Source organism: Channa argus, chromosome 1, assembly GCF_033026475.1.
Source record: "Channa argus isolate prfri chromosome 1, Channa argus male v1.0, whole genome shotgun sequence".
Lineage (NCBI taxonomy): Eukaryota > Metazoa > Chordata > Actinopteri > Anabantiformes > Channidae > Channa > Channa argus.
In genome coordinates this window covers 5,578,334-5,599,802 of record NC_090197.1, presented here as the reverse complement: position 1 = coordinate 5,599,802, position 21,469 = coordinate 5,578,334, and the positions used below count along the sequence as shown (strand labels likewise).

Genomic DNA, 21,469 nt, shown 5'->3' with positions numbered 1-21,469 from the left:
CACAGACTGTAGGTAGCAGACAAGTCAGGGCCACTGGACAAGAGCGGATGATTTCAGATCGGATCATACACGACCGCTATGGCTGTAAAACAGTAATATTCGATAATCAGCAGCATCTCAAATTTATTTACCTGCAAAAAGTGCGAGCTGTGAGTGATAACATCTGGTGCATTGCCAGTTTATTAGGTACAACAACAAGATGAACTAAATTAAGACTTTATGGATGTTGTAAGTTTTTTTTTTTTAACATCCATTCATTTTAACAGTTTCACAAGTGGAGTCAGGTCAACTTTATGACTCTGTTACATGTGTTCATACAGGGTTTTTAGGACTGTTCAAAAGCTGTAAAAATATCCATATTTTTTATTTCTAGTTATTCAGTAAGGCATGCTGACAAGATTTTATTACACAACTAGTTATGGCCACACACACACACACACACACCGCTACTGTAAGTCCACGCTGCTGCACCCGAAGCTTCACTGTAAAACAAAGTGTGTGTTCCTGCATGTTTGTGTCGTCTGGTGGATGAGAACATGAAAACCAAGGAGTGCGATCGAGCGACATCGACAATGACTCGAGACGGAGAGAGAGAGAGAGAGAGAGAGAGAAGTGTGTGAGGACGGTACGGCAGAAAGGGAGAGAGGGAGGGAGAGGGAGGAAGCGACGCGGAAGATACGCACACACACCCTCTGTCTTTTTCATGCGCGGACGAGAGGAGGACGGTGAAGAAGAAGAGACAGAGAGGAGAAAGGAGGAGAAGAAGAGGAGGAGAGGGGAAAACGTAGAGCGAGAGACAGAAATCTGAGGAGAAATGCCCGCTGTACGCATGGATTTTATTTTCCCCGAGCTGAACGAGCCGCTGTAAGACAACATGGGCTGCATTGGATCCCGGACCATCAGTAAGACAGACCGCTTTTTATTGTCTGCCATGTGGATGGATGGACGGATGGATGGGTGGATGCATGGGTGGATGGATGGGTGGATGGATGGGTGGAGAGAAACAAAAGACAGTGGAATGTGTTTTCGTGGCTTTGCTGTGTGGGGATGTTTGGAAGAACAAGGGCAGAAGAGAAGCGAACGAGGCGCCGGCAACATGAACCTCCGCTCCGCTTTGAATACTTTCAAATCCATCGTGCAGGGAGGCGCAGCGCCTTTATTCGCTCCTTTCGGTCGCACAGCGGGTCTCTCCAGGGGGTGTAGCGTGGGCACACTTTACTATAGAGGCTACTACAGCGGCTCAGTGTGTGTTTGCGTGTTTTAAGAGTGTGTGTGCGGGTGCGCTGCTGGAAGCGGAGACGCGGAGGGGAAAAGGCGGAACAGACAGCGGACGGCAGGGTGAATAAGATGCGGCTTGACGTTTATGTCTCCACATGGATGACACCAGGCAGGGTGTGTGTGTGTGAGAGAGAGAGTGAGAGAGAGAGAAGGAGACCTCCGCCTTGACATAAAACTAAGGTCATTGCATGCTGGGTGTCTGAGAAAATTCCCCCCTCGCCCTCCTCCCTTCCCGTCTCCCCCCTCTCTCCTCTCCTCTCTCCTCATAACCCTTCTTTCCTTCCATCTTCTCCTCCTTCACCTCTCACATCCTCTCCGCTTGTCTTTCTATCCTGTGCGTCATGCAGCGACGTAATAAATTGAAGACGCAAGCAGTGCACATCAAGGGCGCACGCGCGCACACACACACAAAAACAGGAAGCTCGAAGCATGACTCGTGCAGGATGAGTCACAACCGGCTGGTAAACTCAGGTGTGAGTCTGAACACTCTGCACATTAAGGTCCATTCTGGAAAGTCAGTGGTGGTAGAAGTCAAACACACACACACACACACTCACACACACCACTGCACACTATACTTGTGGAGACCGTTTGTTGAACTGATGCACGAAGACGACCCTTACTTTAAAGTCAGAGCTAACCTTAAGTCAAAAGTGAATTCAATAATAATTTGGTCATTATGTCTTTAGTTGGCAGGTTAACGATCCAGAAAAGCAAAGGAAACAAAGGCGACATCTGGGGGCGTTGCAGTGACGGCCCAGTCAGACCCATCACACACACACACACACACACACACACACACACACACACACACATCTGTGTGCAGCTGGCTGCCAGTGTGAAACTGGATATATGCTCTATAGAAATGCAGTGTATTTACCAGCCAGGGATGAGCAGAGTTCTGAGTCTGCAGGAGCTGCTGGCTGGTGAATTACATTCAAGTGCCAAAAAATGCACCGCACGCTTCCAATTGTTGAATGTTGTATCAGGACAGATGTCGTTCTTATTTTATAATAGCTAATAATACATAACCAAAGAGAAAGAAATCCATTCTAATCTCAGTTCCACTAGATTAAAAAAAATCAATACATCTCTTTCATATCTTAAAAAAAAAAAAAAGTATGAACTGTGGTAAATGATCCATATTTTCAGACAAATCTGCATCCACTACTGCAGCTGGTGTAAAACATTACGGTTTTAACAAAGTTAAACGACTGTTTGAGCACAAAGTTATGGCTCCCATTGAAGTTGGATCACAAGTCAGTTTCAAATCTACTTTCTGGTTGTATAAGCATCACGGCCTGAGGCTGCGTTCCTGTTACATGCTGAACAGTCCAATCTTTCATTGACTCAGATCAAAAAGTGTGAAGAAACCAAATCAGTTTTTTTCCCCCTATGTGTGGCTCTCTGATGATGGAACCTCTGTCAGCATGTAAGTGTGTGTTTTACACGCACACGTGTGTCAGTTTAGTCCACAGTGGAGCCTCAGTGTTGAGCATTAAGACATGTGATGTGAATGTTCATCAGCATTCAGTCCTCGCTGTCCTGATGTTAATGACTGCAGCCCTCAACTCCCTCAGGGACTCGCATTTTTCTGTTGAACTGTGATGTTTTAGTATTAACACGCATTTTGTCATTGGCACACACACACACACACACACACACACACCAGGGATATCAAGGGTTTATGGGAAAGTTATTGGTTAAAAAAATAACAACTGCATGAGAAAATTTCAGCTTTAAGGCCGGATTTTTTTGCTCTTAGTGTAGTTACCAACAATCTGGTTTAACTTTGGAAAAGTGTCTTTATTGACATTCATAAGCATCTTTCACATATTAACTACAAACAATGTCTGGAGAAATCAGCTTGGGTCCTTGTCTGATATGGAAAAACTCAGCGCCTACATGAGCCGGAAGAATTAGGCTGTGAGAAACAGACTTTTGTTCATGGCACATCAGAGCTGGGCTTCTTACAAAAAAAAAAAAAAGAGGGGACTTGCAGGAGGAACTCTAGATAATCTCAGGACCATATCACTCATACATTTGCATTCTCACATACACTGACTCTGGAGAAAGCCCAGAGAATTTCAGGATTCCAGTGCATGTGTGACAGAGGCTAAAGACTCTACTTGCACAAGTCAGTGACCAGCACATTTGTAGCACTTCCAAACATAAGAGCTGTCATAGGAAACACCCCACAATGTTTCCACAAATATGGCCCAAACTCTTCTACCCTCCACCACATGCAAAAAAATGACGAGTTCAAATTCAAAATCGACTTCAACAGCCATTGAAAAACATGAGGCCCTAAACAAAATGTCTTCACACCCAAGGTCTGAAACTGTAGGGATAAAAAAAAAACAACAACACCACACACTTTAAAATTTCCACAGAAGCTGCTCCACTAAATTAGACAAAGTCCCGAAAGACACACTTCAAAGCGAAGTTCTGGTTGTTTGAGGGAACGTGGTCACTCCTCTGAGTGTGTACGATCTTCTTACGTTACTTGAAGCATGCGGCTGTGTGTGTGTGTGTGTGTCTCGCCTTAACATGATGCGAACACAAATTATTATACGAGCGACTGGTCACCTCCCTCTGTGTTTTAAACAGCCCATCAAAGCCTCCTTGGTTCTTTTATGAAAACAAATGGAGGCTGGTGGGAGATTCAAATAGATAATGGGGGGAGGACATGTGACCTTTGAATGTCATTGAACTGGGCGGGAGAGACAGCGTGAGATCAGGGGAGAGATGGATGTGGTGGTCGGGGAGGAATGATAAGGACGATTTTTGAGGGCTTGTGAAGTGAAGAGCCAAAAAAAAAAAAGTCATTTTGGGTTTCATAAGGTGGTGTGTCCCCTTTGTGCTTAGCTTTCTGCTCACATCTCTCCTCTGTCTGACTCTCTGCCTTTCCATCTCTCTCCGTTATTTGCAGAATCAGAGGTAGATGACAGCATATTACGCTACCTATGTGCCGAGCATGTTATTTCACCCTGGTTCTCATTTTTGGAAGCGTGTGCTCCAGACATCCGCGAGGAGCAAGCCGAGGTCGACCGAGCCTTTGGCAACGCTTTCGATTTTCAGACAGACGGAGCAATAAAGTGCGGTGCTGTGTAAGGAAGTGAAGTAGCACAAACAATGCAGGTTGGGAAACATCTGCCAAATGTGGTAAAACTGACAATGCAGTGTATTTCCGAAAACATTTGCTTTGCTTTTACAGTATGTGCAACATAACGGTGTGCTTCAGTTTGTTTCCAATTCCGTACGATATCTGGGATTGCGAGTTCAGGAAATACGTGTTTTACATTTCCAACTTGGTGTTTGGGAGATGGGGAGTTTGCACAAATGGCAAAAAAGTCACCGTCACTGAGCACGTGAAGATGAGAGGGAATTAGAAAGAGAAAGAGAAACTCAAAGGTAGAAGACACCACAGTCCCGCCCTGTCTCAGTGTGCAGTGCAAGAAAACCACATCACCAAGCACTTATCACCAGAGACGAAGACGTAAACAACATTTACGGGGTGTTTTAATGTGACCTTCATCGGGGACGCAGTAGCAGCATTGTCAAGATGAGCGCATTGAAGAAGTGGTGGGAAACACACTCCCATACTAGTGAGGTGACATCAAAGACAGGCGAGGAAAGACGACTTCCTCAGGATAAAAAGCACTGACATGAATATTGTTATTGTGGATTTTGTTGACTTTCTGCCTTTAAAAGAAGCTGGAGGAGCCAGTAGTGCAAAGGCAAGTTGAAAATCTTTTCTTCCTCCAGTGCAATGAACCAGCAATTCTCCAGAAAACAAACTATTTACAAGTTTGCTGTTTGAGACCATTTTTGGAAATGTCTTTATATAAAGAATCGTGTAGAAAAAGGGATAAAGGGATATTATTCTAAATGTATTCACAATCAATCCTGCTTGTAATTTCTTTTTTGAATCAATAACTATCAATAAGTAAATTCATACCATTACAACAAATGTGAGCCCTTCGAGGTATAATGTTAAACTGAATGTTACTGATGGTACTTAATTAAAAAAAATCAAGTACCATTAAATACAAAAGCAAAATCAGCCCCTTCTGGATTTCAAAGATTGTTTTGCCCCGAAATACCTGAGTTTGCTGATTTTCTAAAAGAAATTGTGGGGTTTTTTTGTACAAAAATTCTAAAAACCCGATGAAGTAGAGCAACAAGTGCAACTAGCATTTTGGTAAATAAAAAAGCAGATCAGTCCATCAAAGCACTGTGTGTGAAACACTATACGAAAACAAATCAATGAGGAAGAAGGAGAGTCAAGACCAAACTTTGTGGTCTTTAGTAAGAGGCTTAGGATCAAAGTGTTTTACCAAAATAAACTGGTTTATGTGCTAATAAAAGAGCTGCTTAGAGTAAAAGCACAAGAACGCCCCTAAAAATCAGATCAAAGGGTTGAACAAGAATAAGGAGACTGAGTATCTTTGAAAAGTATGACAGGCCTCGCTAAATCGGTCAGGCTGATGGGATGAACCCCCCCCCCCCGTCCCCGTCCCCGTCCCTCGAACCTATTGCCTGTAGAACATTTCCTGCTGCGTTTTACTGCAAGAACATCTATTCTTACGTTAGGTCTGAGTGAAAGCGGCTGCTAAAAATAGATCGGGGGTAAAAGAGGGAGGTCAATGAGAGACTGAGGGAAAAGGGAGGGGAGGGGAAATGTTACAGTAAATATGGGTCAACAGCTCTATCCTTCGTTCACATCCCACCGCTGACTTTGTGCGAGGAAAATAGGTCTTGTGGGTGATCCGTGACAAAGAACACAGTGAATTAGCAATAAGACATGTTTCATATTCTAGTTCCTTCCACCACCTCAGGGATTCTGCAGGATCATTGTGGTTCGGTCTGCAGCGCCGTATCGGTTCCCTCAGCAGTGCATTTCATGTGGAGTGTCTTTTTAACCAATGCACCACCACCTGCCACTGTACCCAATTATCCTCCAGTCACAGCAGAGCTCATGTTCAGCAGTCATCACTCAGACAGCGGGACAGTCGCACAGAAAGGCTGTCAGGCCAACGGCTGCATCTGCATCTCCATCTCCACACTTTCCACTCGGGGATGTAGACGCGACGACTTCTGCGGTCGCCGAGCTCTTCTTCAAAAGAGGCAGCAATCACGTGTCTGTGTTTGACTGCGAGTCTTCCTTGTAATATACAGAGTGAGGGAGAAGACATAAGACTATTTTCCGTTGAGAATAAACATTTAACTGTAAGGCAGCAGAATGTGACTGTGACTAAAGCGTCAGGATTTGAAACACCAGGATCTGCTTCAATTCTCTTCCACGGCGGAGAATCGTATGCACGGTTGTGCGACAAAAACGGCTCATTTTATTAAACATAGTTCATCAAAGGTTTGGCTTCTTTCATTCTTGTGAGAGAAAAGCTTTCCAACATTTGTGTATGAATTAGGTCGAGACCCTGGTCAAGACACAAATGCGTGCTCTTTGCATGAGGGTAGGACCCAAACTACATACCCAGAAGGTGTCTTGTAGCTTATTTTAAAAAATACAACAGATGAGTGAGCAACAACCAAGACTTGACTGACCTCCACTTAGTGTACGATGGGCAGAGTCAGAGCTAACAGCCAGCAGAAGCTACAGTGCAGTGTGTGTGTTGGCGCGTTAGCTCCAATGTTCATCAGTCCTAGGGTGGGGGAATGGAACCTATCCCAGCCAGGATGAAGTTTGCTTGGTTGTCACGGAGATGGTTCAGTTGCATCACATGACCACTGAGGACGACGTGAGATGCTGATGGCTATAATTTGCAGCTCTCGCTTCAAGCATATTTGTATAATTTCAAATGGGAGCTGGTGATGGCTGATCACGTCAAGCCTCAACGAAGAGACAGGGATGTGCTTCTGAGGGCTGTCAAATAGGAGACAATGCCTTGATGCCATTTGAACTGAAAAGAAGTCAAAAGGAGACTGGTTGGCTTCTCCTTTCTCCTCCTAGAAAGGGAATAAAGACGTGAACATGTGATTCTTCCATCAGCCTTCGACTCGATCCAGCATCTGCTGTTATCAGCGACTCTGGAAGCCTGAGCTGTGTTTTTGTCCTGCAAGAATATCATCCGGCATCTGTTTTCACTCCCGCAGATCTCCTTCCAATTTCAACCTGGCTGTCAATAGGCACAGTGGCATGGAGGCTGTTCGAGGCTGCGTGTGTTCATCATTGCTGCTGCTACTCTCCTGTTTACGATAATTGTGGTGACAAAGTGAGGTGCGGCCGCAGTTCGGCGCCGCAAAACAGGATGGCAGATGTTGGTCATGATCGTATGAGGACACAGAAACATCTGTTTGTGTTTTGAAAAATAGTACCAGGTTCATAAAACACGCAAGGCCGTAAATTCACTCACTTATCAGCTTAGGGTGGAGCGAATCTCTGTGGCACTAACTCTCATTTAGTGCATTAAGCCAGTGATTCTCAAGCCTGCTCTTCTAGGACCCCTGCTCTGCTTGTTTGTGAGCTAACTCTGCACCCCCCCACTGCTGATTGCCTCAGAATACTTTATTGCCTCCCAAACATGCATATTGAAAATTCAACATAGGCAACCGACATTTCATGATTTGCCCAAAACCCCATCTACTGCAGTAAAAATTATTTTTGTACTACGTCTACTCAAAGCTGTAGTAACGATGGTAACAATCGGGGAAATGCACCGAACGATGAACTCATGAAATACTATTCAGTTTCATAGAAGCATTTTGTTTTTATAACAAATGACTGTTTTGGTCCCCTGGCGCTGCAACAGCAAACAGCAGAGAAAGGCAGTAACTAACTGGCAGGATTTAAAAAAAAAAGGGAGGGGGGGGTGACTTTCACACATGACTGTAAGCATTGAAATGGTTTCCATTTGTAAAATAGTACATGAAAGGTGTGTGTTGTGGGTGAAGGTCGAGTGTGTGCGTGCGCATACCTTTGCCAACTAGCTGCTTTTTATTTATTTTTTTTCTGATTATGGACCAATGTTGGAGCTGGAGCTCAGAGATATGATATAACCCGAAAACGGGTGTCTTCGTCTTTCCTTCCTGTTTGGCAGCAGCACACAAGACAGCATCCAAAAGCGTGACAGTCGGCAACCTTGCTGAGACACAACACACACACACACACACACACAGTCATTGTGTACATTGCCAGCTGGCTTACAGCAAACGCCTGTGCAGTCAACACACTGGCTGTTTGTGCTATTTGGAAGTTTACTAAGAGAGAGAGACACTATGACTGTCTCACTGCAGTGATATCTCAGGTTTTACTTGTTTTTGATCGTATGCCATTGCGGCGCCTCATAAAAGTGCTATTTATTTGGATGATTTTCCTATTTTACCAAGAAAGCCTGCGTGTGACTGAGAGAAAGAATTGAGATTTTTGTCTCACGTTTCAGCCCTAAAGCCCCTAATTAACAGCTTCATTATATAGTAGTGGATGGCTCAAACCAACTGTGATATTGCAGTGTTACTAAGGTTAGTTGTGCTTCACGTGCACCCACTCAACATGCTCATACTGCTGAAAGTTGTATTAGACAAACAGATCCCGTGACACAGTCTGTAAACACGCACGCTCCCGTTTCTTTGTTGATGATGAGCTGTAGAGATTTTCTGTCACCTCTGAAATCTACACATTTCACGGAGGTTTGTGTTACCTGAGACGAAATCTGATTCATCAGTCTGTGGGTGTAGTGCTTGTTTTGTTGCTTTTGTGTTTCAGTTGACAGGAAACCCCCCCCCCCCCCCCCCCCCCCCCCTTCCCCGAATAAGAAAAACCAAAAAGAACAGACTCGCAGTTTGACAGACAGCAGCTCGATTTCCACACACATAAACACAGGTTGGATGATGCGCGTCTCATCTGATGTGACACCGGGCCTGTGCGGTCATCTGTGAATGCAACGGGATCGGAGTCCTACTGGTTTTATTTTTAGACAACTCGATCCAGGCCAGTAATGGAATAAGGAGGTGATGCCTCATTCAGGTTTGTCTTTTCCTTTCATTTGCCACTTTCCCTTAGAAACGTGCATCCCAGTGGCTGTGCGAGCTGCTCCCTGCTCTACGTTCTCAACATGAAAGGATAAAGCTTCCATACCGAATGCATTTTAGATGTTGCCAATGTGGCTAAAAGCTGCACTAGACAACTTCGCTATTTATAAATGGCCCCTTCGTGGTGGGTTTCTTTAGGTCTTTATTCACACGATAAGGAAAGTGTTGCATTGATTGCTTTTTTCATTAGGCTCTAAGTACACTTGGATGCAACATCGCCCTTTGTTGCAGCAAGTTAGCGACACGCGCTCGAAACATGAGTGTATTTACATACGCATTCTTATATTTACACAAGACTTACGCACAGAAACGGGGGAGGAAAATGACGGTTCCCATTTTGGCTCTTTTGTAAGCTTTGGCTGCTGAATCTATCCCCACACGATTCTTAATTAATTAATTTTCTTAGCCCACTTAGCCTCTCCAAGGGCACGTGGGGAGGGCTGGAGTCTGTCCCAGCACAGGCTGTCCTTATAAAACCATTTATCAAGACAAGCACTAAAACTTATCTGTTGGCTCTACATAGTTTGATAGCACAGAGTGTCTGTGTCATAGAGTCTGGTCTATTCTTTCCACTTATTGCGTCTGACAACGAGGTTTAGGGCTGTGTTTTTTGGAGGTTTACCGGATGTCTCAATATCCTCTTTTTTAAACGTGGTTTCGTCCACGGAAACTCTTGTGTGAGCTGTATATGGATGCAGTTGTTTCCATTTTTATTGAACACCAAACAGTTAAATACACAAATTGATAAGAGACTATTCTCATAAATAAGATCACACACTTTTAGGGGTCCAATGTTTTGGCATGTGTGTGGGATTGTTCAAAACTTCCTCATCTCTCTATTCACCTCCATCTGCTGTTGATCTTCTGTTTTTAGTTTTACTGGCCTCTGAGGCTCAGACACTGACTGATGACGACAGGCAACATGAACACAGGCACAGAAATGAGACACAAAAAACCCACAGGACTTCTGACGTCACTGCTCTGACAACAGTCCCATTGTCAGAGGCTGGATATGAATCAGATCCAGGCCCAAGTATAAAGAAATCATCGTTGGTTTGTCCACAGCTTCACTTCACCTTTATCAGGCTTTGGATAAACAGGGCCAAATGATACATGCCGTGTCTGTTTCCACAAGTATGTGCCTGATTTAGTTTGATGCAGTGTCTGCACAGTTTCAACACACAACCGGTTTTATTGATTTTAGCTGTCGATCATGTGACTTTAAAGCATTTTTTTAAGCATCAAGTCAAATGTTTGGGGTATGCACACAAACTGTTCCCCAGAGTCTCCAAACTGAAGTGCACTAGGCACATTCTGCGTGTTGTGTGTGTTTCATGATCAATCTCTACCCGTAGAGTCGTCAGCAGTCCTCTCTGTGCTCCTTGTGAAAGTGAAGACGTGCCCAGTGTGGCCACAAATGCAAAGGTCACCCAAGACTTTGGCTCACACATGCCATGCTTTCCTGTCTAACACGGCATCAAACGACCTCTGCGCTGCCAGTGCCTCCACGTACTGTACGGGCCAGAATTCGGAATCTGTAAAAACTGTCTGAGCTCCTCTATATCTTATGTTGTTCACTCAAATACAACAAACAGGCGTCTTTGCTGTGTCACCATGGTTTTTAGTGCAAGCGCATTTATACTTACGCCAACAAACTCATTAAGGAGCAACTGGAAACAATGAATTGCTTTTAATTCTTTTCCTGGATTTGCTGACAATGGCAAAAATTTCAATCTTGCCCATGATACATAAAAAAAAAAAATGCCATTAACCCACACAATCTGTAATTGCACAATTCACGCTGCCGCCAAAGACTTGATATTCTCTGCCAGATTTATTCATTTTCGTCTAAAACCTGCATTCAACTGATTAGCAATTATGTCTGTTGTTCTCTGTCAGGTGTGTTTGAGGTATCGCCTTACGTTGCAAAGCCGCGCTCCCTCCCCACCTCCTAAATATTGACTGTGTTACCTCTGCTGACAGACCGATTGATGGGCGCTTGCAACTAAGTGGTGTGTGTAGACAAAGACACATACACACGTGCACATGACACTTCCAGATGGATTGTGAGATTTTGCTCTTGAGTCGAAGGGTGACACACACACAAACACGGCAGCAACTAGTCAATAATTTGATTGACAGGTGGCCATGAGCATCGCTAATCTAATGGGCAGAGAGAGAGAGAGAGAGGGGAGGGAGCTTGAGAGATTTTTAATTGTCATGAAACTTCTTTAGGCAAACTAGACAGCCCAGACCAATTGAGGAACAAGGAGAAATCTCCTGCTTGTTTCAGTCTGTCCACCAGATTTGGGAACCTGACTGCAGGCAATTTCTCCTACGAGCATTCGGCATCACACCGGGATTTGTTTTAATGAGCTGGCTTTGGGCACAGGGGCACTGCCATGGTAAAACAGGAAGGAGGGTCTTATTTAAAGCATTTCCACAAAGTTGGACACACATCACCGACAGTACACTAATCCACACTGGGAGGCAGTTTTTGTTTAGAAGAAATCCCCCAGAATTGCCCAGTCATCAGCATGGAGTCTTCTTAAGCTGCTTGGCTGGATGGAGCTTTTTCAGAGTTTCAGGAAAAGAAATAGAGTTTGGAGGACGGCTGAACAGAGGGCTCACACATCAAACTCTAACAATGAATGTTGTGAGACTGCATTTTGTCCCCGAGGTGTGAAAACGTCGTTACTGAATCTCAAAGTAAAAGGTAAAATCAAGCTAAAACTGGAAGCCAGCGCACACATCGGGGTTTCCCATACTTACACACATTAGCAGCACGATGTGAGCTCCATCACAGCAGTACCATGACTGACCTGCAAATAACACGTTAGTCTCTGGCTGTAAAGACAAAGTTCCTGTGGGGGTCAAGATGTAGCTGCAGACCAAAGTTACTTTCACTCAAGTTCTGTTCTTGTCCATTAGCATGCTGTCAAAGCTTAATGGAACAAAAAAAGGCTGTAAAGACTGTTGCTCTTCTCTGATTGGTCAGAAGGGTCCACATTATTTCTAGCCAATAAAGGTGACAGGACACATAGCGAAGTTGTAGCTTGGTGACATTTACCACCACGACCTACAGGAAGGTATCTGCTTCTTTATAGAGTAACTACATCCAGTCTGACAATCCAAATGAACTGGGTTTTCCCGTAACAGCTGTCACAGAAAGCAACATGTTGCTCAGTTTGTGGTCCTGAGTTTGTGGTTTGTCATTCAACACTCAATCTCGAAGAAAATGTGAAATAAAAGTGGTTTTACTTATGAATGCATACAGTCGAACACAGGCACAGAAAGGAGTGAGGAACATCATGGAATATAAGGAACATCAAGTATCCAGCAGAAACCTCCAGTAGCTAGAAGGAATTTGGGGTGACCCAAGATAAGATGCTGCAGACACGCACACACACACAGTCAGACACAAGAATGGACGAATGGATAGATGAAGGAATTACCCCCGACAAGCCATAGTAAGTAGGACTCCCTTAGTATTTGGTGTCGGTTCAGAGCTTCGGCGGTTAGTCAGACTCCAGACTTCACTTCAGATCACCGTCACAGGCCGTGTGTCACCTCGCACACACAAATACACACAGAAACACACACCCCAGCGCCCAGGGCAATGGCAGCAGGCAGGCGAGGGTTTGCCAGAGAGGCCTGTCAGGACCTATTGTCACAGAGTCCCATAATGCCGACCTTCCTTAGACATTTGTGTGTGTGTGTGTCAGCGTACATGTGCAGGTGCATGTGAATTTCTGTCTATGTATAGCATGTTGTGGATGATGGCTTGTTTGTGGCAGCTTCCTCTTTTCTGCCTATCTGATCACCTCTATGTTCCTTGTCTTACCCTTTTGTCCTCTCCCTGCCTCCCTTCCCTCCTTTTTATCCTGATGCTTCCTGTAAATCCCAACCCTACATTTCCTTCAATCTTCCTCCACCATCTTTTGCTGTTTTTTTTTTTAATTTATCATTTTCTATTTCTATTTCTCCTGTTCCTTCCCTCATTGATATAGCGCTTGCTGTTTCACTGCTCTCTCTCCACTTCCCTTCCTTCTTATTCACATGCTTCCTTTCTCCCACCTACAACCCTGCGATGCAGTATTGCGGCCGTATTAGTTCCTCATGGAGCAGTTAAAGCAAGGCAGTTCTTTAAATGCCTCAACTTCTTGAATCTCTTGTAACCTACTCTCCTGGCTTTTTACATAAGTCTCGCCAGGCTTGTTAAATTCTTCTCCTACATAATATGCTGACATCAAGCTGTACTTGGCATTTTGCACACAGGTAGCACCAAATGCTAACAAAAACATGTTTGATTGTTGGTTGCCAGACTAATTACATTGTACATTTTTGTACTAATATCCTATGTTTATGTCGTACGCACCCTCATCAAGTGGCTAACAACCATTTTGATTGATACAGATGATTGATTATAACACAGATAGAGTAAGAATGCCAAACATTCTTTGGTCTTAGCTTTTGGATTACTGATAGCACAATCTTGAGGCCTCATCTCGGCCTTGTGCTGCTTAGATTTAGGCACAAATATGACAAAATTTGCGTTAAAGAAATCTACATGATTTCCCAACGGACCAGTCACAATATTAGGCTTCTGTGATTCATTAATATGCCAACGCTTTGACCAAAACTGGCTCTTTTGGTGGATGGGATTAAGATTCTGCCTTTGCACTCTACCACTGGAGAGGCGTTGTAGATTTAGAACAGATGAATAAATAATGACAATAACAACAAATATTTTCTCTGCTCAAAGGCTGAATTTGCAGCAGGTACAGATGAGATCCTCTTTTCTACTGTAGCTCCTAATCTGTAATGTTGATAGACATAGTTATTCATAAATATGTTTTCTTTTGAGGGTTGAAGACAGATTTAAATTAAACAGTTTTAATCTCTTCCTCTTTCACAGAAATCCTCCAGTATATTTTCTTGTTTTTAAAGTGAAGAAGAAAACAACACAAACGCTGCCAAAAGTAGCGGATTTTAGTTAGAAAGTCTGTTCTTGGCTAAATGAAATGTGCAGGACATTTGGCAGGCAGCACTTTTCTGTCATATTTTCTTGGCTTAGATTGATTTCCCTGAGACCTTCTGCTTTCTCGCCAAACAGATTAGACAGACGACACCGATGATGGCCTTGTAATCTTCTGACTGCATGAGAATAGCCCGAGGAAAATATAGCAGAGATTTTTTATTTTTTAAGCCCAGCAACTGTGCAGGTTTTCTGCATGGTTGGAAACGCTACAATGGAAACTCAACCTGTCCCTTTTCAATTACATTATGTGGTGTAAGAAGTGAAGACTGGCTGCATTTAGATACTAACTTATTTAGTATTAATGTTTTCGGGGATGAATTGTATTATTGGAATATATGGCTGTTTTAAAAAATGTCATCTGAGTCTATGAAAAAGAAGACATTTTTAATATATATGCTGGTCGCCTGATTTCCTTCAACTAGCTGCAGAGACTTTGGCCGCACAAACGGAAATGTTCCTTTTCTACAAAGGTCAGTGGCCTCACACGTACTGTACCAAACCTCAGTGGCTCTAAACTGTGTGTTTCACAGTCCAACAAGTAAACATTACACTGCGGTTTCAAGAAAACACTGATTTATAACCAAACTCTGGTTTAGATTAATTAGCAAGTAGAAAATATCTTTCCCATCTGTCTTTTCCTCGAATTGTCATGGTAGTAAAGCCATAAGTCTGACTATCAACAGATAATGAGAGTTGGACAGTTTGTTTTGAATTAAAAGTGCCTAATGTGGTTTAACTGTAGAAGTTGTTGTGCATGTCACAGTTAAGCGAATATCTTCTGAACTCATAAGTGAAATAAACAAGCATTTTTAGACATTGCATAAAATTTTAGTTCTGTTATTGTTGCATGTATTAAATGAAAAGAGAAAAACGAAAAAAAAAAAACAGCTGGTAAACCGATTATGAAAAAGTATAAATGTTCACTGACCATTAGTACCGAAACACTATAGCTTCAGCATTTGGGACAGCAACACCAGACACATGACTCCATCAAGTGGTCCTGTTTGTGCTGATGTCTGCATACAAGGAGGTGTTGACACGTTTGTCAGCCCCCTGCACACATGAGCAGATGATAAATGGAATACATGTGCACCCTCTCAGATCCCCGTGGCCCTGCTGATATTGTGAGCTTAAGGGAACAGAGCATTACAATCGGTAGCGATAACCAAACACAGGGAGGAAGGGCAACTCCTGAAACTGCAGTGACAGAAAAGAGAAATGGTTTCAACGAGGGGAGACTTCAGTGCAGTTAAGTGCACAGAGCAATGATCAAATTAACACGAGCACGACAGACTGTTTCTGAAACACTAACGATGAAGGAAAGTCGTCCGGAGTTAAAGTGTAAATCGGTCATTAGGTTCTCTGACACTGACTGACAGTAATGAGAGCACGGGCACATTTCCTCCAGGTACTGCAGGGAACTCTGGGTAAATGACCATCAAATGGCAGCTGAGTGATCCTGCTAGCTGTTTGCACTAACAAGTGTGAGTGCGAACAGCTGTGGTTACTTTACAGGATGCTGCTGAGGGTGTCACCACGGGTGGATCATTTCACGTTTTTCTATATAGGCTGTCGCTGCATTGATGAATCCTCATCTTGTACTGCTGTTGCCTTTATCTTCTCTTGCATTGCAAAGTAATAAATGCGCAAATTAGATAAATTACCAACAAATGCAATGTTGACATAACTTTACCAGCACTAATCATCGGGTGAAATTGGGTTTTACTCACACTACATAACAGCCGTTCCTTCCATTTTCTCTCTTTTTCTATCTTGCTTTATTTGACTTTCCCAGCAGTACATGCTGTTCTCGCTCAGACCCTTGTGGTTCCAAGCTTCAATCATTCTCTCCGTGTCATTCCTCTCCTCTGTTACGCTTTCCAATATCTGCCCCACTCTGGTGTTTTTGAGAGGCTTCAGCTCCCCTCCGCCTCTTCCTCACCCTCTCCTTCCTCCCCCTGTGGCTCCAGCAGGGAGCCCCATCCACCCCAGACGTTTTCTGGTGCGTGGATGTGTACACGCGTGCAAGTTTGTATGTGCCTGGCTGCGTGTGGGTGTGTTGTGTGGAGTGAGTGGCCTGCAGGATCCCCTGGGTTGCATCTCAAATGTGCTCACAGGGAGCAGAGTCATGACTAAGACTGCATGCCTTTCATTAACAGAGAGAGAGAGAGAGAGAGAGAGAGATAGCATGTCTAACGAAGTTGAATAACTCAGTAGAAGTCACTCGTCTTCTAGAAATGCTTTCCTTCACCTACAGTACGCGATCGGGCATTTAAATGTTTCACGACACATCTGCTTTGTGAACGAAGCTCAGTGAATTTGATTGTGTATTCTCACACCTTCAAACCACTTGAAAAGCAATTCCTCAACCTCCTCCATTCATCTGAAGCTCTCACACCATTATACCAGAGGAGTTTCATTCAGTCCCTTTCTGTTCTACTGACCCTGTGTTTCAGCAACAAATAAATGCTCTGACTCTGCTCATTTGTCTTTTGATTTATGGTCTGCACCTGGGCCTTGCATCTACATCATTCTTTCATTAAACAGATTTATTTCACAAATGTTGTGTATTAACATTTATGTATATTAACATTATGATACCAAAAGTTTTATAATGGTAGACATTTAAAATATGTGCAAATAAAGGTTTTCCTAACTCAGAACAAAGTCATACTGCAGAAATCTGCACAACTGCATGTTAAAATTATTGATCTTTGAACAGCTACTGAAATACAAGGTAGTAAATGCCAAAGGAAACACTCATCTTGACAACCTTTTTAATGCCGACGTAAGCTGTTGCGTTGTCATCATAGTTGAAATGTATTGTAGCTTTGTGAAGTCATCAGGACAAGGAAAAAAGCTGCAGAACAAATGGTCAGGCTGCACCATTAGGCAATGCTGGGGCTTTTTGTTTGGCGGTTTACTGTCACCGCTCTCAGAGTCCTCTTTAGTCACAGCAGGCTGCTGTTCACCGAAGAGGTTAATGAAAAACTACTAACACAACTAACTGCTGACACTGTGACACATCTGGCAACTAAAGACCCCGACATTTCCACCAGAAGTTGGTAGAGACAAAAATCTGAGCTAGAGGTGCCAACACTACTTCAATATTAATGCAAGCAAAGATGAGATGACGTTATATTAACGACTCATTTCCACTGTCCCAAGGGTCCACAAGACAATTGTTACAGTGGTTTGAACAGTGTCCATCCAGCTGCTGGAGTGAATTAAACACACTAAGCATGTTTTGTAGCTCCTCTGCTTTCTCTCTGGTCCTGTGGGTGTAAACTGTTCTCTGATCAGCTCATGATGATGACTTTGTCAGATATTGATGCTGACACGAACTGGCAACATCACAAAGAATCCCTCACTCTTTGATTAAGTGGGACTGAAACCATGCTTACTGTTGCCCATGTTTAAAACATTTCCTGATATCAAAACCCTCTGAGCGGTGTTACCCAGGAGGACTCCCCACGAGAAAAACAGAAGCGGGACCAGCCTGATGAAATAAGCTTGAGATGAAAATGACAAATATAAGGGCAGAGCTGCTTTGTGTAATACTGTGGCTATTAGAAATTCTGGATGTGTTGGTACGAGAAGCATCACTGTAACGAATTGTATTTAATAAGTACAGAAGCAATTAAAAAATATGTAAGTATTTGTTCTCCAAAAGAATATATATAGCCTTTCAGAATCAAGCCTTGCATCGGGTTCAACAGTTGGCTCTTTTAAACTTGTAGGCATTGACAGCTCAGGGCAATTTTGGTACAGAGCTGTCGTTTCTTGTCCACAGAAATACAGTGCACTTCTTGCTCTTTTGCCCAAAAGGGTTTAACTGATATCAATCTGAACAGAAAACTTAGGTTTCCAGGGCAGCACGGTGGTACAGTTATCACCATCGCTGGGTATGAACGTGCCCGTGCACGTGACTTGGGCTGGGTTCTGTTCAGGAACTCCGATTTCCTCTCACAGCCCAGTAACATGCGGCTGACTGTACAGCAGGTGTGAATATGAGTGCGCGCGACTGTCTGTCCGCGTTGTCACCTGGGATTGGCCACCGCCTGCATGTGTTCCTCAAACGGTGAAATGAGTATAGCTAATGGATGAATGAAATAACTTAAGACTCCAGTGAAGACAGTGTAAAGTTATTTTTTGGCTCTGCCGAATGGCTCCCTACATTGGGGGCGGGACGTCCCACAGAGCACAAAATCAATATGGACGGCACTGATGTGGATGTTGGGCCATACATTGAGAATATAATATACACTGTAAGACACATCGCCTCTTATTTTGAAGTCGGCTAACCAGCGACTCCAGGCTGCCTTATTGATTTCAGCCGTTTAATCCACTTCAATCAGCCTTTCATCAAAGAGGAGATGAAAGCGGCATAATGTGCTAAAGAAGGATTTTTAGGCTCTCAACAATGAACTGCTCGACTGATGAGAATGTAGAAAGCTCAAGATTATCCCTGCTTGAAACATTTGAGTCATTTTCAACAACTTAAGCAATTTTCTACAAAAGCACGCTTCCCTTGACTTCTGCTTTTTTTTGTAGCTAAAGGTGGACTAATGTCATAGCGCTTGCTGGCAAGGTGGATCCACCAGAAGCTGTGAGGACGTGTCTTATCTCGGTTTTTAACCAGGATATCTTAGAGATGTAGGTTATAATTTGTGTTAACAAGGGGGGAGGCCCCTCTTTTCATCACCACTTAAATCCAATATCCTTCAACATCCCAGGCCTCGCCGACTCATGCAGGTCTTGCCCCCCCCCCCATGCAAAGCCATGGTGCGGATAATTAATCTAATTTTAGCGCAGGCTCCGAGTGTTATACGGGACAGAGATTTTATTTTTTTTTACTCATCGTAATGTTGTGATAAAAGATGATGACTCAGAGAGGAAACCCTGTATTCAACTGTTTATGTGTAATTCACATGAGAATACAGAATATATTCGCGTGCACAACAGTGTCCTTGCTATGACTCACATCCTCTAACTGTTCACTTTCAGGATATGGATTTTTCTGTGTGATAAAATTAAACAATATCTGAAAGTTAGATGCGAGTGTCCACTTGTTAATTGCGGTCCTGAATGATGAGTTGGTGAGTTAGTGCCGGTACTGCTGCCAACTCAACGAGTGAAACCTTACAGGGTGGATGCCAACTGGATGCTAAACAGAAAGCTTTTACAGCCTCCAGGGCCCCGGATGAGCAGGTGACCTGGTAGGAACTTCACCAGCTCCCAAGATGCCTGAATCACATCAGAGGCAACAAAGACAGCTCACCAGACAGAGTGGGAGGGATGTCACAAGAGTTATTTGCATTATATGATTTAAAGTTCTCAGACTTTCTAAGCAGGCCGAATTTCACTCTGCCGCTCCCATCAACTTTACTTTGCATGAGCAGGTGTTGCCATTTGTTTTCTGGAGGCAGGACGATCAAAATGAAGTGTTGCAATTGGAAGTCACTCGCTGCTACACTGGCAGAACATGTTGAAATAAATGGCAAGGACATTTAAAACTGCTGTGGAGGTGAGTTTTTGATGCATGGGAAGACACTTTGTCATTTCTGACTACCAAAGATATTCAGGTACATCGAGGGGCTCATCTGGAGTTCTGTAAGAAGGATTAGGTTTTTTTTTTTTTTAGGAGCAAAAGCAAAGTGGACGTTTCTTAAACTGATTATTAGTGTGCAGATAAATGTACTCATTCTTCTCAATTAGCTATTCTTATTAATCACAGCTTCACTACAATAAGTCATATGATCTACAGTAGATCAGGGCGGATTCTACTTCAGGTTCTTTAACGTTCATCCAGTCAACGACAGTTCAAATCGGAACCCATTTATCGTCTCAGCCGTCACTGATGGTGATTCATTATCCCTCCACTGTTAAGACACATCGCACAAATCTTGGTGTCTTTTTTCTTCAGGCAGTGCAGAATAATCAATCTGTCTGTACCATTGATAATAGAAGCTGGTTGAAAAGTCTCCACGTTTGGCAAAACAAAACACAAAAAAAAAGGGCACGGCAAGTTTCAGGAGATTAGGCAAGGACCTGAAACACCCTAAAATATAGGATCAAGACAGTGAGTACAGAGAAACAAATGCGAATGGTAATGAGAAGGATACATTTCATAGTATCAATGGGTTAACAGGAAGTGGATAAAACAGCAGCATTAGTCAGATTGGCCGATCTTATAAAAATGCTGTGAAAGGGCCGAGCCCTGAGGATCAGTTCTGGGCAGTGAAGCAACTTTTTTTTTGTGGTCAACAGCGATACAGCAACTTCCACACTGATCATGTTATACGCAGTGGCTCCAAAAGGATTTTCTGCCATAGAGAATCATCGCAAAAGAGTGGCTACAAAACAGTGAATACATTTCTCTGCCTCCACAAATTGACTATATTAATTACCTTCTAGTCCAGATTTTGTTTGGAATGTCCAGAAGAGCTGCGGCTTTAACTGGATGAGATCCCTTGTGTACGCTCTATGAGCCCAAAATAGCAGAGGCACGGTGATGTAATTTCCAAGAAAGAATTTACGCCATGTTACAATGCAGAGTCCAGTTCTGACGTTAAGTCAGTGGGAAGGATCTGACTCAGGCAGGTGATGCCCCATCCCTGAGCTGTGAGGGGTAAAATCCTTGGGATGGGGACATATCCAAAGGGTTCATAAACTTTCGAGCATCATTATATGTGAAGTATGTAATTAAAGTGACAAACATTATTGGCTGCAGGCTGAAAGCGACGTTGACAAGACGAATATGTCACTCGGTGATGACTGGTCAGGACAAAAGTCTCCTGTGTCCAGCGTAAATAATGAACAACACGAAAGTGTCTAATTATCAGGTTATGTTCAAGCCACTGAACAGTTAACATGTACACAAATGATTGACTAAAGACATGGAGGTCTTTCAGCACCTAAAGTGTTACGGTCAGTCTCAAGGTCATTATGTGATAGAGAAAGAGGCTTAAGTCAGGCATCGTCAAAATTCTCCTTTTTTTATTATTATTTTTTTTTTAGCAGCTCTTATTTTTTTTCTATTCCATTAGCACTAAGTTCTTAATGTACTGGATCTCTGTATTACTCATGATAATTACT

At 43.3% G+C, this 21,469-nt stretch overlaps 1 protein-coding gene across 8 annotated transcripts in view; it reads left to right on the top strand.

Moving 5' to 3' along the window:
* Positions 1–644: 644 nt before the first annotated feature.
* LOC137136787 (protein FAM131B-like) overlaps positions 645–21,469 on the top strand; it is a 44,636-nt gene continuing 23,811 nt past the window's right edge. For 6 of the 8 annotated variants that reach the window (XM_067522842.1, XM_067522607.1, XM_067522916.1 and 3 more), the window contains exon 1: positions 646–902. In XM_067522842.1, the coding sequence (XP_067378943.1) occupies positions 875–902 (28 nt within the window). In that variant the 5' untranslated portion in view covers positions 646–874. Of the gene's footprint in view, positions 903–21,469 lie in introns of all 8 variants that reach the window. The other 2 variants (XR_010915684.1, XM_067522984.1) reach the window with 2 other exon arrangements.